This window comes from Mustela erminea, chromosome 7, assembly GCF_009829155.1.
Source record: "Mustela erminea isolate mMusErm1 chromosome 7, mMusErm1.Pri, whole genome shotgun sequence".
NCBI lineage: Eukaryota > Metazoa > Chordata > Mammalia > Carnivora > Mustelidae > Mustela > Mustela erminea.
Window position 1 is genome coordinate 1696971 of NC_045620.1, and position 25150 is coordinate 1722120.

Genomic DNA, 25150 nt, shown 5'->3' on the forward strand with positions numbered 1-25150 from the left:
CAGGGTTTATCTCAGGAATGCAAGGATGGTCTGACATTACACAGGCTCTCGATGGGAGTTCACGCATTAGTGGACTGAGGCGGAAATACAACCCTCCAGGAGGGCACAGGAAAGTGATCTTCTGGGGGAGGGGGCAGGTCAGGCTGCAGAGTCCCTGGCGGTCGCGTGACCAGGCCTCGTGAAGCCTGCCTCTGACACGAGCAGGTGGACGCAGTCCTTTGCACCCAGATGTCAGGGGTGGCTCGCACTGAACCCGTATTGCTTCTGTCCATTCTGTCCCGGGTGGTGGCAGGGGACAGAACCCACGAGGGCTGGCAGGAAGACTACCCACCTTCACCACGGTGACCATGCCCTCGTTGGTGACGGGGTCTGTGCGGACGCTGAAGTGTCCGGAGGGGTCCCCGCTGATGATCCGGTAGAAGGCGTTCCAGTTGGGCGAGTGGGGCTGATCTCGGTCCATCACGGTGAGGTTTGCCACCACCACCTCCACCTGGTTTTCCGGGACCTCCCCCGCGTACTGCAGAACATAAGGAAAGACAGTGTTCTCAACCCTTGCGGGAGCCTGGGGAGGTCAGGAGGGGCTTTCTAGCAGCCCCTGCGGGATGCCCTCCATCCAGCTGCTTCTGTAGATGGGGACTCCCACACCCCTTCCGTGGGCATGCTGATATCCCCAGAGGGCTCCGGTGCCTCCAGCTGTGCCCACCACCCACCTCCAGACGGAACCTCCACCTGCACACACACACACACGCCCGCTGGCCTCCCTCCAAGCCCCCAGATGGCCCCATTGTGCCCTGGAGGCCTGTGCAACTGTGGCGACGCAGGAGACTCAACATTTGCAGGACGGGCGCTGGAGAGCTTTGGGGGCCTTCCCCGGGATGGTCCTGGCCAGGGTCCTGCCATCCCGGCGGTCCCACCATTGGCTCAGGGCTTGGGGTCCGCAGCCACCGATGTGTCATACCAAACACAGAGCCCTTTCTCCTGCTGAACGCCCCCACCCCCGTCAGTGGTTGTGGTTCACGTGGCTGAGTTGGTTGTGTGCAGGGAAAGATGCTGTGTGTGTGTGGGGGGTGTCGGGGTGGTGGTAGCAATCTGGGCACCCCCTTCCGAGTGAGAATCACTGCCGAGTGCCGGCCCCGCCGACGTGTGGCCTGTGCAGCCGGGGCCCTGTGGAAGGGCCTGAGTTTGGCCGAACGTTCTGCTCTCAGTGTCTTGAAACTCCTAATAATTTGCAAACTAGGGCCCGGTTCCTTATTTCACACTGGGTCCTGCAGTTTGTGTGGTGGGCCTGACCCCGTGCAGCATGGCTTTGAGCCACAAAACCTGGGGACAGAGTCTGGACGGAGATCTCGGGTGTCTGACTGTGGTCACGGTGGTGCAGCTGACGGCGGCCACCACGTGTGGGTGCCCAGACAGGCGCTGCCGGGGCATTACCTCTCCCACTGCCCGCGGTAGCCCTGCCCTCATCCCCGTTTTACAGATGAAGCAAGAGAGATTAAGACACCTTGGGTCCCACAATGGGGCGCCCAGTGTCCGCTCTAAGGATCCGGCCCCCAGTCACGGCGGCGGGGTCACAGGATGGGGAGGAAGGCGTCTGCACGGGCTTGGCCGATGTCCCAGGCAGCTTGGCTCTGAGCCTCGTCCTCCTGCCCCTGCCCCCCGCTGCACCTGCTGTGGCACAAAGCCTCCTGGTCCAACCAGGACAGCCACCCTGCCTCGTGCCCACATGGGGGCTGTGGCCCAAATACACCTGTGCACACCCTAGGACAGACATGGAGCCGCTTTAGCCAGAGACGGTCCTCCTGTCGCTCAGGGCACCAGGTCTGGGCCTTGCCTGCTCCGGAACCAGCTCCTGCCCCTGAGCGAGGGTCACGTGGGGAAGCCAGTCATGTGGCCTCCGCCACCGAGGGGTTCCTGAGGCCGCAGCCACCCTCCGGGGTCCCTCACACACACATCCAGCCCTGACCGCAGCCCAAGGGCCGGACCGCTACACACATCTGCCCAGAGCCCTTGCATGTGCCCTATGGGGCCCTGCGTGCAGCCCTGGCCGGCTGGGCTGGCTCACAGGGGACCCTCTCCTTGAGGGCGAGACGGGGCCGGGCAGCGGGACCTCTCTCCATGTGGCATCTAGGCTTCCTGCTCTCTCCGTCGGGAGCTTGGTACCTCCCAGAGAGACTGGGCCTCGATGGTTGTGATGGTTTTCTGCCCTGAACACTTCCGAATTCAAGCCTCAGCTGGTGGTTGGGGAGGGGTTCTGGGGTGCAGTGCATGGAAAACTGGGCCGCCGTGGCTTGAACGCAGGGGCCTGACTTCCAGGAACGGGGGCCGGAAGGCGGAGGGTAGCATCAGTGGCTGCGTGTCGGAGACATTGAGGCCGGTGGCTCTGTCCTTCTCCGGTTTCCACGAGGTCAGAGCACAGCGGCTCAGCCTGTCCTGTCTGTGCTGGGTGGCGCTGAAGGACGGCCGCCCGGCATGTGTGTCCAAGGGATGGCGTCTGCGGGCAGACCGTCCATGGACGGGTGGGGATGCCGAGGCCCAGCAGCTTCTGTTCCCGGAGGCGCTTGCTGGTGAGAAGGAGGGGAGGTGGGTGCAGACTCCCCCAAGGACCGGTGTGGGCTTGTTGTCCCCCACTGTGAGCGAGGCACGGGGGGCCCGGTCCCCAGGCTTGTGGCAGATGTGTACGGCAGATGCAGACGGGGCGAGTGGATGAGGCAGTCGACGCGCAGAGCAGCGACGGTCGGAGCGAGGGAGGAACTGTGAGCGCCCACGAGGCCGGCTGCCTCCAGGGCCAGAGCACAGGACTGGACTCCCGGCCTCCATGCTCCACAGGGAACCCCACAGTCCGCCGCGCAGGCGCAGACAACAGTCCCCATCTGTCTCCTGGCACGGGCAAGCCTTCCAACCCCGATACCATCACCTTGTCAGTGGGAAAAACTGGATTTATCCCAAGTGGGATCTCGTCCAGCGGCCCCAGTGCTGGACGGGACGGAGGCCTTCCAGCTCGGTCCCACTCAGCAGCACGAGGCCCCGTCGTGGGATTCGGGAGCACCAGCGCTCGCGGTCACCCCGAGCTGACGGCCTGCCCGTCACTGTCGCCGTTCCCGTTTCTCTAGCGGCCCAGGGGCCCCACTGTCCCCGCGCCTGACCCGCCGGCGGCAGCAGCAGGCTGGCAGCCGGGCTCCACCCCAGCCAGGCTTCTGGGAGGCACCTGGGGAGTGTGAGGGAGGCTGGGGGCTGGGGGACGGGAGGGGTCAGCCCGGGGCGGCTCAGGGCCACTTCGGGCTGTGGGTGTGTGTGTGTGTGCGGGGGTGACCTGGTCCCTGGGAACTCTCGGGAGGATCCCAGGTGGGGGGTGATGCCCTCCAGTGGTCCTCGGGGGAGTGGGAGCTGGGCACAGGAAGAGGTGGAAGGACCTTGGGAGTGGGGGGTTTGCAGACCTCCAGAGTTGTCCCCCGGATGGCCTGGAGGAGGCCGACGATGCTTGCGACGCAGCCCCTCTGCCTTTGTGGGAGTGAGGGGGGCAGGGTGACTGCAGCGGCTGGCAGGGCCACGAGGTCAGAGCCCTGCTGGGACACGTCTGCTCACAGTGGCGGCAGGCCTGGGTCACTGGAGCCGTCCTAGAGACCTGCCTCCTGCTGGTAGACCTTGCCCAGCCCTTCCCTGCTGTGCCCCGGGCTGTGCCCTCTGCAGGGAGGTCACCATGTCCCCAGAGCAGGAGGCCGTCTCCACTGGGGCTGAGTGAGAATTATTGGTTTTATCGTCCACAGAATGGGCACCCCATCTCTCCGAGGACTCGGGGACGGAGGAGACTGCACACAAAGCTCCTGGCCCATGTCGGGCCTTCTGTGCGGGGCTGTGCGGGACCTGGCCAGGCTCTGGGCCCCAGGGCCCAGCTTCCTTGTTGCAGAGGGAGGGATGACCAGGCTCACCAAATGTGGGCCTGGGGCCACAACACCTGACTCTCCTGAGGGGCTTGGTGGGAATGGAGGGCTAGCGTTGGGGCTGGCAAACCCGGGGGCCAAGTTCAGGGCACCGCCTCTTTTGTTAATAAAGTTTTATCGGCACACGGCTGTGTCCCTTTACATAGTATCTGTAACAGAGTTGAGTAATGGTGACAGAACATGTATGGCCCCAGACTCAAAAATAATGACTCTATGTCCTTGACAGAAAAGACTGTGGATCCCTTCTCTAGACCCCTCAACCCCCCCCCACTGCAGTAATTCAGAAGTGGGCATGTGGCCGACACCGGCTGGTCGGGGCGTAGTTCTGGTGGCCCCCATCTCTGGCCTGGGTGCTGTGGCCACACCTGCCTGAAGGTGTTGGGTGGGGTTGCCATCCACAGCCTGAGAATGCCGCTGGCTCAGAGGAAGCACGGCTGGCTCAGTGGAGGCTCCTGGTGGCTGTGGGAGCCTGGATCCAGCTGTACCTGATGTCAGTGTTCCAGCCGTAGACGTTTCCAGCTTCTGAGACACGAGGTGTCTCCTTTCTGTTTAAGTTGCCAGGACCGGTGTGGGACAGCTGTGAGGCTGCCTGGCTCTCTGTCCCCTTTGGAATCCCCATCTTTATTTTCCAGGACTTGCTTTCTCAGCTTCCTCTCCAGCCATGAGCTGGTCAGGTGACCTAGGACCTGCTAGTCAGAGGCACCTGCCTGACTGGTTCCCAAGTGAGGCAAAGGCCTCTTGCTTTGGCATCTGCCGGTGGCAGTGCCCCGCCCAATGTGGGGCACAGGCGCTCTGGCCCTTACACCCGGTGCCGCTGACAGGAGGGGCTGCTCCTGGTGGAGGCTCCATGCCTGACACCCCTGGCCCTCGGGTTTTGTGACCGCGTGCATCCTCCGGGCACTTCTCTCTTGGATCAGACGACCGGGTGGGTCCTGGTGTGGTCACCTGAGAGCCGGGCCTCTCGGGTGCGCCTCTGAGGGGTAGCACGCCGTCCTGGGCTCCACGTCGGCCTGCTCCGGAATGGGGGGGGCATCCTTCCCCGGACTTCATGGTGCAGGGGGGACCTGTGTGTCCCAGAGTGCGATTCCTCATATACTCTGGTGAAGTTTATTCCCAGAGTCTATTTTAATTCGTGCAAGTTTAATAAAGGTTCACAAAGAAGGGCCTTAAGCTGATACATCTGGCTTAGGATTTTCTTATTAACTTTCCCCTGGCCGTAATGAGTTTTTAATTTAATTTTTTCAGATTTTCAGGCACAGGGAAAGCCTCTCCCATGCCTCACAGGAGACGAAGACAGATATTTGGGAAAGAAGGAGTTTTAAGATCATCGGAACAGAGTGTCTTGCCCAGATGGTAATCCCGAATCCAAACGTAGCCTGGCCCGAGGGACAGAGAGGATTTCGTCCAGCACAAATCCAGCTCGGAGGCCAGAATCCGCAGAGCTCCCAGGGGAAGGTCACATTAGCATACAGGAGGATTAGGGTGAGAACAGTGAAGCCCAGTCAGGATCCAGAGAGGACCAGGAATGACAGCCTGTCCACACGCAGGACCCACGAGTCGTCCACGTGCCCACGCCTCGCGGGACACACCGGGACCCGAGGCTGCGCTTCTGTTTCTGTTGCGAGAGAACAGAAACTTGGGCTGGAGGACCTGACCCTCCCCTAGCCGCCCCTTGGTGAGCAGGACACCACTCTCCCTGCTGGCCTGCGGCCCCTGCAGCGGCATCTCCCTGGAAGGAGGGCCCCTTTCCCGGCCTGGAGCTCAGGGACCCGTCGCTGTTACTAGCAGAGCCTTGAGAGCTGGCGGGGGAGCCTGCCTGGCAGGGACGCGGCTGTGCCTCCGTGGGCCTCGGAGTAGGGTAGGGGGTCGCGGGGGCTGGGTGGGCGCCGGGGGAGGGTCCCAGGGGTGTCTCTCCCAGGAGACACCCCAGCACTGTGCCTTCAATCATCCGTGGCTTCTGCTGGAAAACGTATGGATATGCCTCTGTCCATTGCGATGGTTTTATCAATTTTTTTTGAAACTTACTTTTCTGTCCCGAAAACTAATGACGGTGTCTTTTGGGTTCTGAGCCCAGGATCAGAATCCGATGTGGGGGGATCAGCAGCTCCTAACCAGAAGCTACCACAGGCAGTCTTCCTTGACCCTGCGTGTGACGGGGGAGGGCCTGAGGTCTGGGGCCAGGAGGCCATTCCCTGGCCAACCCCTCTGGGCCTCCTCCCACCCCACAGAGCTGGCGCATGTCGGGCTAGATGACACACGGGAAAGTGCTCCTTCCGAGGACAGCTCATGGGAAAGGACCCAGCAATCGGTTAACACCGCGTATCTCGGACCCTCTGCTCCCCAGGGAGAGTTCACAGAAGGCGTCCGCTGACCACAGACCGGGCCACAGGTTCGAGCCCCTTGCTCTTGCCCGGGGAGGAACCACGCTAAGAGCCAAGCGGCAGGCACTCTCGCTGTCTTGATCAAGTCTCCTCGTGCTCCAGCCACGTGCTCCCGACCCATGTGCGGGTGCACACCCCCCAGGCAGGCGCTGGTGCTCCGTCTCGCAGGTGGCGGCGCAGAGACACAGAGTCTGGGGATCCAGGGGGACGAGGAAAGTGTCATCTTTGGGAAGCGGACACCGGCCTGGCAGGGAGGGCTCGAGGTAGGGTGTGATGTGAGGTGGGGCCGGGCGTTCCAGCCTCCGGCCTCCCCGGTGCTCGGAGAAGCTGTCCCAATCGGTTATCTACGGCAGAGTTTCACACCGAGGGCCTGAGCACAGTGAAGGGCCATGAGTCCGTTCCAACCCTGAGAGACCAGATTCTTGCTCTCAGGAACGCAGGCTGAGCTGGAATCTCTCCCCTCTCCTGGGTTTGTGGAGGAGGTGAAAAGCTAAGGGCCTTGGGGATTCCCAGGATTAGGGCCACAGAGGGCCTGCTTTGGGGCAGCAGGGGCCCAGGCAGCCAGGGTAGGAGCCAGGGTAGCCAGTCCCTGGGAAGGTTCCAAGGCTAGCCCGGGGTCTAACCGTTCTGCTCAGGTCCCGGTGGTGGAGGGCTGGCTGCCGTCCGTGCACTTACAGAGCAGAGGACAGCGTCGTTCAAGGCATAAACTCTTCACAGACATCAGTGGATGCTCCTGACCTCACCTCGGGACTGTACATCACTTCAGGGGGGAGTGGGGACAAACATTCAGAGAGGTCCAGCTATCAGCCCACGGTCACACAGTGAGGAGGGGCTGAGGCAGGGCTAATAAGGGGCTTCCGGACTCCAGGAGACCCTCCTGAGGGCGTGTGAGCTGCTGGGCTGGTGGAAGGGGCCCAGGACACTGGGTGTCCAGGATTCTCCCCCAGGGCTCCAGACAAGGCCAGACAGGAGGCTCCTGGGGGCAGAGTGCAGGTTGTGTCCTGGGGCCTGAGCCCCTAGCCTGGCAGAGCCCGGCGCTCACCCCCGAGAGAGTGTGGAGTGGGCCGGTGGAAAGGCCGGGAGGCCCTGTGGCAGGCTGCCCTGTACCCCGAGTGCGGCGCAGGCAAAGGGAAGTAACTTTGAATCAACATCTAAGAGCGGGAACTGGACCGTGCGAACCCCTTCTTCTCTGCAGCTTCTGCTGATCGTTCTTGGTGAAGACTGGTAACAACAGCCGGGCTGCGTGCAGGCTGTGGCCGGCCTCGGCCTCCCCACCCGCCCGGCCAGTGCCACGCAGACATTGTCCCGTCCACAGAGGCATGTGCGCTTCAGGAGACGCGCTCCATTCCTGCCCTCGTGGGGACGCCCGGCGGAGGGAGGCAGGAGCGCACGGTCGCCCAGCCCTCCCTGCTTTGCTCCGTTGCGGGCCCTCCCAGGATGGGTGTCTCCGGGGGGCCCGCAGGCGTATTCACCGCGGCCGCCTGCGGAAGGGAAGACGGCGTCCAGACTCGGAGGACTGGCGGTCACAGCTGGACCGGGGCTGGGATAGTGGGCGGAAGGCGTCCCTCCAGGAGCAGGTGTGGGGCAGCCCGGGGCCCTCGCTGGAGCTGCAGAAGACGCTCCACCCCAGAAGGGGATGGAGACTCGCTCGGGGTCTGGGAGGAGAACCACATGGCCCAGAGGAGGTGCCCCGAGGAAGCAGGCGCCCTGGGTCTGACTGTCTCTCCGTGTGGCCTCGGGCCACCTGGAACTAGCCTTCTGGGCCTCAGTTGTCTCTGGTGGCTGTTGCTCTGACAGCCTCCACGGCCACGTCAGGGGAGACCTCTCAGGAAACACACAGAAGCTTCTGGACGTGAGGGCCACGGCGCACTCGACTCTCGGTCACGGTCGTGCGGCATTCTGCGCTCACAGCGGCGGAGGGGGCGGGCGCCCAGGACATGGCCCCCGTGCCAGCGTGGGGCTGTCCTCACTCCTGACCCAGCCGCTCTCCCGTGAGCCCGCGTTATTCCCCAGCAGGCGCTGTGGCTGTGGGGCTCTCCCCGACGGCAGCGCGTGCGGGTGGGGGCACCCGGTGGAGGCGGGACGGGCTGGGAGGGACGCCTTCGCCACGGCCGGTCACTTCATACCTTGTGAATTCTGCACCGGTGTGTGAGTCACCTAACCGAGGACTCCCAGTGAGCTTTAAAAAGGAGAAAATGAGTAAGTGAAGTCGGTGGTGCTGTGGGTTTGCTCACGGACGGCCCAGGGGTCTGCGCTCAGCAGACTCACGTGGGTGGGCTCCAGAGACGTGCTGTTGGGCGGAAGAAGCCGACTCCACAGAATCACGCGCTCTGCGTGACGCCATCCGCGTGACGGGCGAGACTGGAGTGTTGGCGAAGGTCGCCTTGGCAGTGGACGCTGTCAGGGGCTGCTCTGGGGACCGGCAGGAGGTTGCTCCTGGCTCCTGGTGGGAGTGTTTCCCGGAAGATGTGTGGTCACACTACATTCCCGTCACACAATGAGCAAGACCCCTTCTGACGAAGCAGGGGACCCACGGGGTCTCTCTGGGAGCTTGCGGCTTAGAGCGGATGGGGTGTGCCTACTTCGGGTCCTGGTAAATTAGACGCCAACCAACCATCTTGGGGGGAAAAGAAGGAGTCAGCTTCTGTGGGGGCAGGAGGGTGGGCTAGGGCTCCGGTCTGCTCTCGCCGGAGCCCGCTGGTTTCTGGCCCGTCCCTGAGGCTGCCAGCGTCTGTGCGATCCCCGGTCGGTGACACCTTCTCCGGAGAGCCTGGGTGCAGGCTTGGACCAGGATCGGGAGGCAGGCGGGGGCTGTGAGCATCCTGTTCCGGTCCCTGCGGGTTTTAGCCAAATCCCAACTCCTGGCAATGCCTTCTTCAGCGCTCCACTGGTGTGCTTTTCTCCAAATCCGGTGGTGGCCAGAGGTGACCAGCAGGGCTGGACAGAGTCCTTTACCGCGGCAGGTCACCACGTTGCCTCCTGCCCGAAGGCACATCCTTCACTCCCACCAGAGACAATTGGCTTGGTTTCCTTCTGCCCTGGTTTCCATGGTGACAGTGGAGGTCCTGAAGCTGTTTCCCAGGGGGACTGGGGGTCCTGGTGGTCAAGAGGGCTGGTGCCACTACTCCCCGGACATTTGGAATTTGCAGGCTGGTACCAGGACAAGAGCGTGTCCTTGGGAACAGTGTCCTCTCACCTGGGCACCAGCTGTGCGTCCTTGGAGATCCCAGACTCAGCAGATGGTGAACATCTGAGGTGCCCACCCCTGCCCCACCTGCCAGGGCTGATGCCAGAGCCCGGCTCAGGACGGGCTCCAGTCCCCACTGCAACGTTACCTGGGGGAGGTCCCCTGCATGGGTGCTCACCTGCACTGCTGCCCCCAGGCACCAGCACAGGTGTCGTGTGTCCTAAAGACAGCCGTGTGTTCTCCTCATCACAGAACGAGGCGCAGGGTGGACGGAAGGACAGCGGGTCTGCACGGACAGGCTTGGGGGAGGCCCTGCTGGGGGCCTGGAACCTAGGCATCATTACTCTCCCAGGTCCCTAGGGAGATGCTTCGACCATGTACAAAATGTCCAGGATACTGGCCCTGAGCCTTTCCTGCCCACTGGCCCAGGACTGATGGAGGCAGAAGCCGTGTCCCCTCAGCCAGGTGGGCTGGGGCTGCGCTGCTCCCCCTGCATGCGATCTGCCATCTGTCCACCAGATGGTGCTGTGCACCCGCAGGTGAGGTCGCGAGCCAGGGCTGGGTGCGGGAGGTAGGGGAGCACGGGTGTGGGTGCGGGGGATGGGGTCTGGGGACTCTGACATGGGGGCAGGAGACCCCAGGGCGTGGGGTGATGGGGAAGCAGGACGAGGGAATGCTCGGATATCGGGGGGAGGACTGGTTCCCGAGATGCCCTCCAGGCAGTGACCGGCTCTGGGGAGCTCCGGGGAGCAGGCGGGGTCTCCTCTGTCCCCACCGCCTTCCCTGCTCCTTGCTGCAGAGTCAGCGCGGCTTCTGGGGTCCAATCCCAGCTGCTCCCACTGAGAGGCTAGCGGGGTGGCTTTGGGCCAGTGACTTGGCCTGTCTGAGTCTCGGCATTCCCCCGACCCTGCCCAGGTTGGGAGGCTAGAGCTCGGCAGGGGAGAGCTCCCCGGCGCGGCTTGTGCTGTGCCTGTTACTGTCCTTGCTGTCACCCCCGCGTCCCCTCGGCCCTCCCGCAGCGGCTCCGAGAGGCGATCCCGAGACCCTCGGATCTGCCATAATCTCCCAGTGTCCCTGCGACTCCGAATGCTCAAGACTGGATGTCCCCCAAGGGCCCTGGGTCACTTCGGTCCGGAGCCGCCGGGTGTGGGGCTCAGCGACGGCCCACCGGCCAGGCCCGTGGGGAGGAGCTCGCCGGTCCCTGCCCCTTCCGCCTCTGTGCGCGGTGCGCTGTGGAGCACAGCCCCGCTCCTCCTGCAGGGACCGGCCCGTGCCCGGCCGAGGCCCCACCCAGGCATCCACCAGCAGGTCCCACGGTGCACACAGCCGCACGTGTGCTCCAAACGTGGCTGAGCCCCAACACCCCTGCTCGGCTCTGGATTCAGAGTGTCCAGCCCATGCGGTCCTGGGCACTTCTCAGGGCAGCAACGGTCGCTCCGCGTCAGGCCTCCTGGGGCCACATCACAGCCCGTGCCCGCCGCCCCCCCGGAGCCCAGCTCCTTGGCAGCTCCTCCGGTCGCCCTCCTGCTGGGGACTCCTGAGGTGGCTGGGCTCCGTGTCAGCCTCCTGCTGCCCAGGGCCACAGGCGCGCCGCTGTCGGTCAAGTTCCTGCCGGCAGACGCGGGGAGGAGGGCGGCGGCCCTGACGGCACCGGCTACCCAGGCGCGCGACTACTCACCGTGCTCGCCGTGAATTCTGGCGGGTTGTCGTTCACATCTGTCACGGTGATGATGGCCGTGGCCGTGTTCGAGAGGCCATAGTTGAGGTTCCCCTCCATGTCCGTGGCCTGGACGATGACGGTATACTGCTGGACTTTCTGGAAGGGGCAGGAAGGGAGGACACGGCGCGTCAGTTTACAGGCTGCTGCCCCTTTCCCTCAGCGCGCTCCCTGAGGCCGGGCCCCTGCGGGCGGGATGGGCACACCGGGCCCCTGGCCGCTCTCGGCCACTGCCCTGGTGCAAGGACCTGCTCCTTCGCTGGCTGCGGGCAACGGCGCTGCACGGAGAAGCCTGGCCGCCTTCACCTCAGGGCCCGGCTGTGGTAGGTACAGATGGTGTTTGGTGCCAAGACAGAAGGGTGGAGAATGGGGGTCCCCGGAGAGCACCGTGCGGCCTGGGGCTCGGAAAACCAGGGACGGACACTTGGAGAGAGGGAGGCTCCCGCAGACGGGCCAGGCCCCCGTCACCTGCCCTCTGACTGGTCTCTGTGGCTGTGGCTCCCACCGCAGTTCTGACTGTCTGGTCCCGTGCTGTCACTTCATCATCCTCTCTGTCCCTCCCCAAACTGAGCTCTGGGAGACCGCCACTGCCCCACTCACCCCGTGTCCCCAGAGCCGACGGCCACGCCCAGCACAGAGCAGGTGCTCCGAGAACGTGCGTTAAACGTTCCTACGTGAGCATCGGTGACAACGCACAGGCCGAGGAATGGTGAGACGGCCTGCGAGGTCCCGCAGGCCTGACACGACCTCTGGGTATTTGTGGGTGGCTGGGAGTCACTTTGAGGGAAATCACATGGTCCGACGCGTGTATAGGACGGGTCAGGTCAGCTCATTAAGGCCACGGGCCACATCTACCTGCCGCTGCTTAGTTCTGGCAGTAAAGTTGTGCTGGTGCAGGACCACATCTACTCATCTACACCCTGTGCTGGTTTTGCACAATGGGTGAGTGGCGGTGAGACCACATGGCCCGCAGAGCGGGGACATGGACCGTGGGGCCCTTTTGCAGAAGATGTGTGTCGTCCTGGGCCCCGACGCCAGGCAGCGTCAGCCAGGCAGCTCGAGGGCAGGCTTGGCAGGGACGCCACGAACTTTTCGGGGAGCCAGGGCTGGGGAAAGCAGGGCAGGTTCCGGAAGAGCAGGGATGTGCTGCCTGGAGGTGACAGGGTGCACGGGGCCGGGCCAGGCGGGCGGTCTGGCTGGGCTCGGGGTGGGGGTGGGGCTCGGGGCTCAGGAGCGCCACACGCTTTCTCACCTAGACTCCGCTCACCGGTCGAGCCCACAGTCCCACGCGACCGGGCCGGGTGTGCGGGGGCTTGCGGGGCTCTGCTCCCGCCCCAGCCTCCCCCACTGCCTCCCCCTGGCTGTCATTTCCGCTTCTCCGTGGCCCCTGGGTCTCTCCTGCAAGGGGACGACTAGCTGGGGGCTGGGTCGTAGGGAAGCGCCCTCAGGGACAGGGCCCCTCAGCAGGCCCCCGGTGCCGGACGCGAGCGGAGGGCGGCGGGGCGGTCCCCACCCATGGGGGGCCGTGGACGGGACTCTGGCCTGCCGTCCAGCCCATGGGAGGCCCTCCAGCCCTGTTCGTGAGGGGGACTGAGCAAATGTCCACAACAGCTGACGTTTGGGAAAATGGTAGAACTTGCAAGCAAGGAGACATGAAAAAAATAATAGAAACAGCTCTCTGCCTGGTGCTGCGTCCCGTTGCAAAAGTTTTCTCTCAAAAAATTAATCTTCATCTCTCCCCATCCTCCTGCCTCTGTCACCGCCCCTCCGGCCCCCACCCGCGCCTCCCTCCGCCCAACCGGCTCTCCACTGGCCCACCCTCCACGGACCCGCGCCCCCACGCCCCACCGTCACCCACAGCCCCGCCCCCCCGCCGTCCGTCCATCCGTCCGTCCTGCCTCAGCCTCTCCCTCCTTCCAGCCACCTGTCCTGGGCGTCAGGTGAGCCGCTCTGTCTCCCGCGGCCGACAACCTCTCATCTGCTCCCAGCGCGAGGGACGCAGGAAGGGGTCGAGTCTTTCCCTTGCAAGTGCTCAGAGCTGGTTCTTTTTTTTTCTTTTTTCTTTTAAGGGTTTATTTATTTGAGAGAGACGGAGCACAAGCAGGGGAGCGGCAGCAGAGCAGCAGAGGGAGAAGCAGGCTCCCCACTGAGCAGGGAGCCTGATGCGGGACCCGGTCCCGGGACCCGGGCGGTGCGAGCAGCGGGAACGTGTGTCCGAGGGAAGCCGGCCCAGCACACAGCCTCATGTCGCAGCCGGGACTGCTGAGGGACACCATCACCCCAGGGCCGCACAGCGCCCTGGGGGGCAGGGGGCGGCGGCGGCGGCAGGGATTCCCCACGGGACCCCCCGCTCTCAGGTCTCTGTCGCTCACACAGTACAGACGGAGCCAGGGGAGCCCACACAGCCACACGGCGGAGACTCTGGATGTGGGTGGACGGCGCACGGAGAGCGGGGCTGCCCCCGACAGCGGCCCGCGCGGGACGCCCCCTCGCCCGCAGGCCCAGCGCCGTTCAGAAACGCAGCAGGCCTGACCCGTGCTCCGCCCGAGGTGGGAAGATGACGCCCCTGCCTTCCCGGCGTGGCCTCGAAGCGGCTCCCTGTCTCCCGTGTCAGCTCCGCCTCCTCTAGGGACGCTGCCGTGTCGTGCCGGGGACCGCCCCCGTGCTGCGGACGGCGGCACGCTGGATCCGAGCCCCAGGTCGCCACCGGCCTTGGCGAGCGGTCCTGCCCCAGAAACCTCGTTCTCTCTGCGCTCGACGCCGGCCGCGGCTCCGCCCCCGCCGTGCCCTCCCCGGGAAGGACAGCGGAACCAAGTCTGATTTTCAGACGGGGCGGCGGGCAGCCGGCTTTGGAGGTGGTTTTCCCGTCTCACCCCACGTTCTCTTGTTTAATCACATCTTCTCCCTCCCGTGGCCGACTTTGTCTCTGGTGCCGAGAAGCTCAGCAGCGTCCTTCCTGCACGTGGACGTCCCCTGTCTGTGTCCGTGTCCTGCTGCCATCCCTGCCGGCGGCCGCGTGCACCCCAGGTGTTGTCAGCGCCCTGTTGCGTCGGCCCTGCGGGGGCTGGGACTCGGGCTCCGATGGGCTCTGTGCTGAGCCCACGGCGGGCGCTCCAGGAGGTCCCCGCCTGTGCTCTCGGGGGACCCAATGCCTGCAGGGGCCGGTGATGTGGGAGCCACGCCTACCCCACTCCCCGGGGTCACCCTACAGGACAGATCCCTGGACCTCGACACCCGAGGTCCCACCGGGGCCACCACCGTACTGTTGTGACCTCAGGCCACGCCTGGCCATCCTCATCCGTGGGCCCGCAGGGGCCCCCCGACCCAGGCCGAGCCCTGCGCGAGGCTCTGTCGTCAAACTACCCCTTGCGCCGAAGGCTTTCCTGGGCTTCAATACACACACCAGAAACGAGGTTCGCGCAGCTGCCAGTCCGCGGCCCTAACAGGAACCAGTCCCAAACACAAGGGCGTGGCTTGAAGGTCTCCCCGTGAGTAACTAGGCCCAGGCCTCAAAGGGCATCTGCGAGCCAGTAAATGTCTTGGCTGGAGGGGCCTCCCCGTCACCTCCCGCGACAAAGAGGAGAAACTGAGGCCCAGAGACAAGCACTATGACAGGCTGATCGGCCGCCCGGTCCCCTGGCTGGTCCAGTTACAGCCAACGGCTCCCCTGCTCCCCCGCTAACGCCTGGCCTGGCTCCGTTCCCGGCGGAAGCAGAGGCCTGCCAGTTCCAGAAGCGGCAGCGACTCTGCCCCCTCCCCCCAGCCCCTCCCCTCCCCAACTCTGCTGCTTCTCCAACACGTTCCCACCCAAGGGCCGCTGAGGGCCACTCCGTCTGCCCCGAACTCCGCCCCTTCCCACCGGCCAGGCCTTTCCTCCTCCTCAGTGGGAAACCAACCCACCCACACCACCCCTGCTCGCCTCCTACACCCGGTCCCCCCCGGACCTGCCTTCCCTACCCCACACCTGGTCTTCCCAGAGGCTCTGCTTTTCTTCTCAGCATCAGCGTGGCGGGTCCTCTGCCTGCTGCCGCCCCACAGACAGGGCCGCCAGAGCCCCGTGCGTGATGTTCGCCACGCTCTCTGCCGTCTAGAACCTGACGTGGGGACAAGGCCGCTCCCTCCAGGCATGGGTGACCGTCCACGGGCATAGCTCTGGGCCACAAGCACCTTCAGCTTGTTTCCAGCTGGGTCAAGCACTGGCCTGGTTTGAGGACAGCGGTGAGGTGGGGGAGGGTGTGGCGTGAACAGTTCCATCTCGGGGACTGCAGGAGCTGGGCGCAGGAGGGGCTGGACACTGGGGACACCCCTGAGGCTGACCCCACCCCCTCAGGCTGCGAGGGGTCCCCAGAGCAGCCAGAGGACAAAGCACAGCAGGCAGGACGGGGGCAGAGGCCTGGGATGGGGTCCGTGTTGGCTCTGCAGGGCAGAGGGGTCCAGAGTCCTCTTCTGGGCACCCACAGAGCTCAGCCCCTATGGCTATTGGCCCCCGAGTGAAAGGCTCTGGCCACTCCAGGAGCCGGAGGGACAGAGCGGGCCTGCCTTCTGTGCACGAACTCACCAGTCATGGCCACCGTCTGAGCTTTGTGCCGGGGGCTCTGCTGGGCGTCATGGGGGACAAAGCACAGAGGGTCCGCAGCATGAGAGCCCACCGTCCGGCCCAGGCCGCTGTGCGCTGACCGGGTCGTGCCTGAGCCAGCGGGAGCGGAGATCATAGGGGCTGTCCTCTGGGGACAGTGAGCAACAGGGCGAGGGGACCCACTCCGAGTGCGGGCTCTGGCAGTGTCCCCCAAACCCAGGTCCTTGGGAGCCCTGGGACATGGAAGAGGAGCCTCTGCAGAAAGAGGGAAGGGGAGGCCGTCCCGGGGGAGGGCAGGCCCCGAGGCCACGACGGGTGCTCTGGCCGGAGGTCAGCTGAGGCGAGCGCAGAGAGGCGAGGGGTGGGGACACAAGCCCTGGTGTCCAGGAGTGCCGGCCTGCCCAGAGCCGGAGGGCGCGCGGCATGCTTCTGACGACCCTCTGCACGGAACCGGCCCTGCCGACACCTGGATTTTGGGACGGTCACCTTCTCTCTTGTACCAAATCCCCTCTGGGGTGGCGTGCGGATCCTGAGGGAGTGGCCGGTCACGGGTGTCCTGGACGCACAGGGAGGCGGCCGGTTGCTGGAGTCCTGGATGCAGGTACCTGTACGTGACCGTCCCACCACGGCCTAGCAGGAGGGTCCGGTGTACTCAGAGGTTCCACGGATCGATTAAACTTGTTTCTCCGCCCAAGGCGTATTTCATTTACGTGAGGCCCAGCTGGGGGCCCGACGGAGCGCGGGACAGTGTTCAGTGCTGATTTAGCGCCGTGGTGACCCCACAGACCACCTTCGCTGTGGCGCTTCTACCTCCCAGCGGCTCCTGGGGTGCAGGGGTGCAGGCCTCCCTGCTTTGTGGTGAATTGAACCGAGCCTTGTTGCGGGGGCATGGCTGCTGGACAGTGTGCTTGGGGCCTGGCCATCTGGAGTCCCTGAAGCCTGCTGCCCGGCTCTCCTGGGACAGAGATGACCCCGGACCCAGCTCTGGACCCACCGCGGTCTTCTCCACGGGCTGAATTAAGCAGCGGGCTTCTGCTCTCCGAAACAGCCCGCAGTGGAGCCGGAAGGAGGGGGCTGCGGGGAGAGGGGGCGAGCCTGGGCCTCTGGAGCCTCTCCCCCGGGAGGCCAGCTGGCGACAGCCGCCCTCACCGGTGTGCAGCTGCCCCTCCGGCCAGCCCACCTGCCGCCCCGGGGAAGCCCTGCTCTGCCCGCTCAGCAGCAGTGCCGCAATGAGTTCATTAAAACACGATCTGCCCATTTTCAAGTTCAAGAGAAGGGAAGAAAACCGCACGTGGTGGTCCCTGGGGGTTTCGCTTCCTCCCCATAGCTCAGCATTTAAATTTTTCAGAACATCCATCAATAATGCAGCCGGCTGACCTGCCCTAGAAAAGCTTCAAAGCTTCCCGCATGGCCCTGCGGCTTGGACGCCCACGTGCTGGTGGAGCCTGGGCTGCCACCCCGTCTGAGGATGGTGTCCCCGCTCCCGGGCCCGTGTCACCTGCCCGGCTAGGAGCATGTCTTCCTGCCCACACTGGGCATCGGCAGCGGGTCCTCTGCAGCGGGCTGGCAGCTGGAAGGTGGGTGTAGACCGAGGCTGAGAGCCTGGTGTCCACAATGCAATGCATAGAACCTGTCGGGTCCCTCCTCCCTGACTGAGGGTGGGGTTCTCCCCCTCGCTGGGTCAATGCCAGTGTCCTGAGGCTCCTGCCCTGGGCCTCGTGCCCCCTCCCGCTTTCCTGCCTGTCACTGCTGTCACTGCGGGAGCTGAGAAGTGAGTCAGCTCAGGGCCTCCGTCCTGCACTTAGAACTCCTGTCGCTCAGCACCTGGGTGTCTGATCTGACCCTGGGAGGCAGCAGGCGGGCGCCTGGGGCAGCTGCTGTGGGAAGAGGGGGCGCGGCGCTGAGGCAAACGAGCCATAGGTCCTGAGCACTCACTCACTGCGAGACCAGTGACCCCGCGCCTGGCCCTGGCCCGAGTGAGCTGGACAAGGTCCAGACAAATGCTTGTTCCAGGCCTCACTGCCGCACGGTCACCACAGCCACCGGTGGGGACACTCCAGCTGTGCGTCCAGCCACGGGTAAGTAGACACTCACGCACCGTTCGCGCTAGGAGAAGGGACGAGCCCGGACACGCACTACCCCGTGGATGGACCTCGACGGCACGGCGCTGAGGGAGTAGACACAAAGCCACAGTCCCCCGGGCCCCCCGACATGAAACGTCCGTCACTGGCCTGTCCATCGAGATGGTGGAATAGTGGTCGCCGGGGGCCGGGGACTGGGAGGCGGGAGTGCCTGCCAGTGGGGACAGTCATTTTGGGGGGATGAAACGGCCCTGGAAGCAGGTGGAGCGGTGCCTCACTGCTCTCCGCACACTCGGGGTGCCTGAGGACGCCTGCCCCGCCCGGGGCTGCGTGATGCTGCGGTGCCCCCGACAAGCCTCAGTGCACGCCCGTCTCCTCGTCCCCCGCCACCGGGTTTGCTTTCTGCTGCATGAACCAGCAGACCTGGGTGAATCGAGGAAACGCCAGCACGGCAGGGATGGCGTCCTCCCTCGCGGTCGGCGTGGGGAGTGAGGCGGGAAGGGCTCTGGGTGCTGATCTGCAGTGCTGGGTGAGCGGGCTGCTTGGCGCCCACCCCCCTGGCCTATCTCCCCCTTCCTCTGCTGGGCCAGATAAGAGATGAGCTCTCAGGAATGGTCACTGGGGATCGAGGGGTTGGAGACTCTGGGAAGAATGAGAACGGGTGTCCTGTCCAGGGAGATGGGGCTGCCTTGGCCCCTGAATCCTGGCGTGCCTCCTCCTCGGGGCCCCTCCCGGCCACCCACAGACATAGCATCTGCGCTGCCCAGGGCTGGGACAGGCATGGCCAGCACACACACCTCACACCTGCCCAACGAGCAGCCATGTGCCCTAGTTCTGGAAGCCAAGCGATCTGTGGGGCTGGATCGTTCTCTGGGTGGGGCTGTCCTGGGCACTGTGGCATCTCCCCCAAGTTGAGGCAACCGAAACTGTCCCCAGACATCCAGTGTCCCTGCGGTGGGGAGGGAATCACCCTGGTGGAGAAGCACGGCTCTAGGGGAGGAGACAGCCAATAAATAAACAATACCTGTCCCATCAAGGGCTGTGTAGGTAAGGGAGGCGGGAGAGGGGCGGAGGGCCTGGGGGTGTGAGGGCTGCTGGTTGATACAAGCTGGCCAGACAAGGCTTCTCTGCTAAGGAGATGCTTGATTAGCAAGCTGGTGGGTATCCAGCAGGGGTATGTTTTCTGCAGAGGGAACATCCGGTGCAAAGGCCCTGGGGCAGGCACTCTTGTGTGGCAGGGAAGGTAGGCCAGTGAGCAGGGTAGGGTGAGCCAGAGGGTGGAGAAGGAGCAGAAGCTACCGTTGGACGTCACTGCGGGGGACACAGGAAGCCACGGGAGGGTTTGAGAAGACGGAGGGTCAGATCTCTGCGTGGACAGGCCGGGCTGTTGAGTGAGGACAGATGTAGGGGCGGAGCAGAGGCCAGGAGAGGGTCCGGCCGATGCCAAGCACAGATAACCGGGAGGCCCGGGCAGCGCTGCGGGAGAAGGGTGTTTCCCACATTGAGGGTGCGGTGTCCGTCAGCACGGCTCGCGTGTAACGCGGGGAACGGAGCCCCGGCCTGTGCACGCAGGACCAACCTGTGCAACCCCCGGAGTTCCAGGGGGCGGCGATCGAGGGGCGGGGCGTGGGCGGCGCTCTGGGGCGGAGTTCCAGGGGGCGGAGCTCTGGGGGCGGGGAGTGGGCGGTGCTCTGGGGCGGAGCTCGGGGCGGAGTCCCAGGGGGCGGAGCTCTGGGGGCGGGGAGTGGGCGGTGCTCTGGGGCGGAGCTCGGGGCGGAGCTCCAGAGGGCGGAGCTCTGGGGGCGGGGCTGCTGTTTTCCTCGTGGTGCGGTCCGTGTCCCCCGCCGCGCGCGGCCGCGACAAGAGGGCGCTCCAGCTGTTCTCGTGGGAAGAGGCCACCGCGTGGGCTCGGGCTCGCGGGGGGCTCTGCCGTCCTGTCTGGCGTCTGGGGATCGAGCGGGGCGCCCGCCCCGTGTGCGTGTTGGGGCCCCGCCGCCCGCGCCCCTCCGCTGGCCGCCCCCGCGTGCGACCCAGGAGCACAGAGGCCGGGCAGGGCTCGTCCCTTCCTGTCTGCTCTGCTGCCCTTTCCGGGGTGTCCACCGTCCCCGACCCCGCCGACTAGGCCGGCGCTGGGAGCTCGCACGGGGCTCCGGAGCAGCCCTGAAAGCCAGCGCGGACCGCCCGCTGCCGCCGGCCTCCCCCGGGGGTCAGGGTTTCCGTGTGTCCGTGTGTCCGGCGCCTGAAGCCGAGCAGGGGGACGGCCGCACCCCCGGTCCATGCCAGTGGCCGCGAGGGGCGTCGCGCTGGTGCTTCCTGGGGCGCCGTGGGCGAAACCTACTCTGCTGGAGGGTCTCCAGGATGACAGGACGGTCCTGCTCTTGCTCCTAAAACCCCGCGAGGCCACGAGACACTCGTCCCACTTGTGTCAGGACACATTTCAAGTCGAGGAAGCAGACTGGCGAGGGTCAGCGCGTGGGGACAGGGAGCCTGTGGTGGGGTGCCCAGTGACCCAGGGATCTCTGCCAGGGTAGGCAGTGGCGGATCTGAGACACCCGTGGCACAGCCACGGGGGCAGGAGCGGAAAGCTGTCCTCGCGGGGTTGGTCGCTCTAACCCACTGTAATGGGGGACGTGCAGGGAGCGTGCAGGGGAGCGGGTCAGCGGCAGGGCATCTCTGACTGGGCACACAGGAGACACCAGAGCCCCCCGCCCCCAACCTTAAGGAGGCCTCTCCTGACATGTTAGTCATGTGAGAATGCTCTGTCTACACAGCTCTGCCTAATTAGACACGGTGGCAATTCTGTTTGTGGATTTTGGCTTTGTCAAGACAGCTCGCTCTGCCACCCAGATGCTGTCTCCAAGGTCATCTGCAGTGTTTCTCCCCCAGGATGCTACTGTTCCCCGGGTCGCGGGGATCCGTGTTCTCACAGGGAGACGAGGGGAAATGTGCAGACTTGTGCAGGTGTCTCGTGGGGAAACATGACCTTTCTGCAGGGCTGGAGCCCCGGTGCCTGGGCCCAGTGGCCTGAGGGTCCACCCGCCTGTGGGACAGCAAGCCATCTTGTCCTGCCTCTATCAGCCATTCACACTTTAGTATAAAATTTTGGGTATGATCTTTCATGGACTGTGGCAATCTAGTATAAAAGTCCCCGAAGAGTGAGGACACCTAGGTTGGAGGGCTCGGTAGCTGTGAAGCAAAAGTCAAAGCAAATATTGATCTCTTCGAGCTCAAGGTGGCAGGGGTCACAGCTGTTTCCCTGTCCCTGGGTCTGCCCGTCTGCCGGTCCTGCCCTTGTCATGCCCACCCCTCTGATATCTCCACACATTTCTTGAGCCGCTCCAGTGCCTCAGGCACCCAGCCGAGCACTGGGCAGTCAGTGGTGCCTGAACAGATTGGGCCTGCCCTCCAGAGCTTGTGTCGGGAGGGGAACTCGCAGTAAAGGAGCCAGTGAGCTCACGTGCGGTCTCCTCTGAGCGGGGGAAAAGAACCGGCCTGGTTCAGGGAGGAGGAGGGCACGGGCCGCGAGCAGAGTGACCACAGAGGCCTCCCGGAGGGTGATGTTTGGTAAGACAGGAAGAACTGGGGCCTCAAGCACCTGGGGACAGGAGAGAGGCCCAAGGAGGCAGTGGAGGGGTGGGCCGGTCCTCCGCACTGGAGGAGCGGGAAGCTGGGTGGGAGCTGCAGGCGGCATAGGCGCAAGGTGCTAGGGTGCCTGGCGTGTCTCCGGCGCTGGCTCCCTCCTGCAGACCCCCTGCCGCTTCTTCTTTCTAGGGACCTTCGCTTCCCCAGCTGGGGTCCATGCCGGCCTGGTGCGCACACAAGGCTGTGCCGGCAGCGGCAGGGAGTGTCCACCAGCTGTCTCCGGACAATCACAACCTGTGGTCTGCGGACGTGCTAATTAGCGCAGACAGCTTGTGTCTAATTATTTCACTTGACTCGTTTAAGATTCGGAGACCATCTGCTCTGGGAGGGAGGCGGGGAGGGGCAGCTGGCAAGGGGCCCTTGGCCGCTGAGCAGACCCTGAGGCAGCTGGCCCGAAGGAGAGGCCCAGGCCCCTGGGTGGGACGGGGCTGAGAGGCAGAGGAGGCGGCAGACCCGCAGTGGGGCCTGCACGCTATCCAGGCCTGAGCAGCGGGCAGCTTGGTGCATTCCAGAAGTTCCCGAGAACGCAGGGCAGAGGCTGGACCGTGGAGTGCTTGCGGGCCCGTCCTACGTCAGGGTCACAGGACCTGCGGCCAGGCGTGGGGAGCGAGGGTGGGGCATACGGGGTACACGGTGGCGCGGGGGCTCAGACAGGACGGGAGGGGCCCGGGCCGGGGGGCTGTCTCGACTGAGGTGGGTGGGCTCTCCCCGCTCAAGGCGGGAGGGAACCACGTAGCTCTTCTGGGGGATTCTGCACCCATCAGTCCCCTGAGAAAGTGCGTGGCTTCAGATCTCCACAGTCCGTTCTCGGGGCTGAAGGAGGAGGTCAAGGGAGGACGGAGGACTTGGCTTCGTGCTGAAGGACAAGGCTGCCGGGTCCCGATACAGGCCATGTGTGGCTGCGCGGGACCCGCGTGGACAGAGCTGGGCTGAGCAAACCGCGAGACGGAGCTGGGCTCTGGGGCCGAGGGGAAGACTCTGGATTTTGTCGCAAGTGAGAAAGGAGGCCACGGAAGGCCTCATGCTGGGTAAGGAGGGGCCGAGACTCGGGCGGCAGGAGGTCAGTCCGTGGCCTGAAGCCGCCTGCTCCTTCATGAACAAACGAAAACCAGGCAGGCCCCTACCGCCCCTCCCTGCGCAGCCGAGCGAGTCCGAAGGGAACGGAAGCCTGCCCTCCAGAGCCCGGCCTCTGCGGCTAAGAGCCAGCAGCGTCTCCGAGCTTTCTGATGGTTGGGAGGCCTTGCCTCCTTCTGCAGCCAGACGGGTCGTCCGGACAGAGGCTCCGAAAACGCCTCTTAGCTCCGAGCCGGTCCTGCGGTGGGGGGAGGTGTATGGCGTCGGACAGAGCAGGTGAGAGCTGAGCCGGATGGACCCCGCCCGCCCCTCTGTCTCCCGCACCTGAAGTCCGAGCTCGTGAAATACGGAACAGAAGCCCTCGGTGGAGGGCGAGGCTTTGCTGGGGCCGGAGTCGGGGGCCGGGGGCGCGCGGGGTCACCAGCACTGAAGCCTGGTGGAGATGGTGGGGCCTGGAGCTCTTAGGTCCGGGCTGGCAAGAGAGCCCGACTCCCCCTCCCCTGCGCCCCGCACGTCTGCCACCTGCCGAAGGCTGAGGACCGCGGTGTACCCCGGGAACCCCAAGGGGAGGACTGCCCCTCCTTTAGCCTCTTGTCACAGTTCAGGCGAGCTCATGAGCATCTGTGTCTCTGGGGGCTCCATGAGGCCGGCAGCCCCATGGGAACACGGAGCAGAGGGCCCACGGACATAGGGCCACCAAGGGTGGGTCCTGGGACGCTGCCCAGGCTGCGGGGCACCTAACACGTGGCTGGCAGAGGTGAGGACCGATTCTATGTAATGGTAAAGCCTGAAGTTTAAATGACTGTGCGTGGCAGGGGGCTACCCAGACCCTGTTCTCGCAAGGCCGCCTCCTCATCATCCCTGAGTTCGAAGACGCCCATTACAATTAGGAACCCCAAGACAGGCGGGTCAGGCCTCTAGTGTCTCCCCCAAATTCATGTCCTCCTGGACCTCAGAATGTGACCTGATTTGGAAATAGGGTCTTTGTGAGTTAAGGTGAAGTCACGTTGGACTAGGATGAACCCTAAGTCCCATGACTGGTGTCCCCATAAGAAGAGGGGACGCAGAGAGACACCCAGAGAAGACGTGTGGCCCGGAGGCAGAGGTTGGAGTGGGAAGAGGGAGAGGTGCAAGCGGACTCCCTGCTGAGTGTGGGGCCAGCCGTGGGGCTCGATGCCAGGACCCGTGAGTCATGACCTGAGACAAAGTCAGATGCCCAACGGCCTGAGCCAGCCAGGCGGGCCGAGGTTTTTGACCGAAGGAAGGACCCTGCTGAGCGGCGTCTGTGACTGCTTGTGACAAGTTGCATGTGTGCTGCCCGTCCCTCGGGAGAAGTGGGTGCCAGTCATTCCTCCCAAAGGGCAACAAATAGGACCAGTTCTACCAGCCCCCAAGGTTCAGAGCAAGGTCACCTCCTCTGAGAAGACTCCCCTGATTTCTCCATTGTGAGAGCATCTCATCAGCATATGACTTTGTGCGGGCAAGCCCCTGTGCCACCTGCAGCACCTTCATTTCGGTTCTGCTCCCACCCTCAGCCCCCGCGGCCTCGGCGGGGAGCGGCCCGTCTCCCCAGCTCTTGGTCGCCTGCGCCTCACTCAGCACCTTTGTCGGAATTTGCTAAACAAGGAAGGAGGAGGCGGCGTGTTTGTTCCTGTTCGGACCTCTCTGACGGCCTCCCGCGCGGCGCCCGTCATAGGCTGCGGCCCACCGCCCCAGCTGATGGCAGCAGCCTTCTGGGAGCTGGCGGAGCAGTCCCTGGTCCAGTCCCCGACTGCAGGGCCTGGTCTGGCCGGGGCAGGCGCTTACCCTGGCCCCTGGGAGGTCCCCCAGCCACCCACGGAGCCCGAGTTCCTGTCCCCTCCCTCTTGCACATCTCCACCAACACTGGGCCAAGAATATGTCTGACCCCGTTGATCTGGAGCCGCCCGGCGAGCCTCCCCACCAGTCCTCACCCACCACCAGGGCCCATGCCTCCCCTCTGCTGAGCCCTCCACGCTGGCATCTCTGTACCCATTTCTCAGAGGGCACCGAGGCTGGGGTTCTGGTGTCCCCCTAATGTGTTCATGACCAGGCTGCTGGCGAGGGTCACCCTGCAGTGTGCTGAGCCACGAGGTTGCATAAATTCTCTCTCGTGTGACGCTTCTGCCCCCGGACCCGCCGCCCACTGCCCCTACAATTGAGGAACGCCAAGAAGAGCACCTCCTGCCTTCACAGGGTTGGGCTGGTGGCGGGGGTGGTACTTCCCATGCTACCCCCTGGCATTTATCTGGAAGGTGCAGATGGGGGCAGCTTTGTCAGGGGTGAGGTCTACATTCGAAGTGTTTGGTGCCCCCATCTCCAAACCTGCCAGGATCACCGGGTGTGGGGAATCAATCTGGGGAGTGACAGCTTGCCGCAGCTGGGCTCTGGAAACCCACACTCAGCAAGGTCCCGGCTCTGGGCCCCTGGATCAAGGTGAGGTCGCCCAGACCCAGGTGCTAAGTCCTACAATGCTTCTGGGGAGGGGAAGCAGAAGGGCATCAAGATGAGTGTGGCCAAAGGCTCTGCAAACGAA

General features: G+C 64.6%; 1 protein-coding gene across 1 annotated transcript in view; it reads right to left on the bottom strand.

Annotated features, from left to right (window-relative positions):
* CDH4 (cadherin 4) overlaps positions 1-25150 on the bottom strand; it is a 502292-nt gene that overhangs the window by 15948 nt on the left and 461194 nt on the right. The window contains exons 8-9 of the mRNA XM_032350165.1: positions 11185-11322; positions 332-517 (exon numbers count right to left, since the gene is read on the bottom strand). Of these exons, the coding sequence (XP_032206056.1) occupies positions 332-517; positions 11185-11322 (324 nt within the window). The remainder of the gene's footprint in view (positions 1-331; positions 518-11184; positions 11323-25150) is intronic.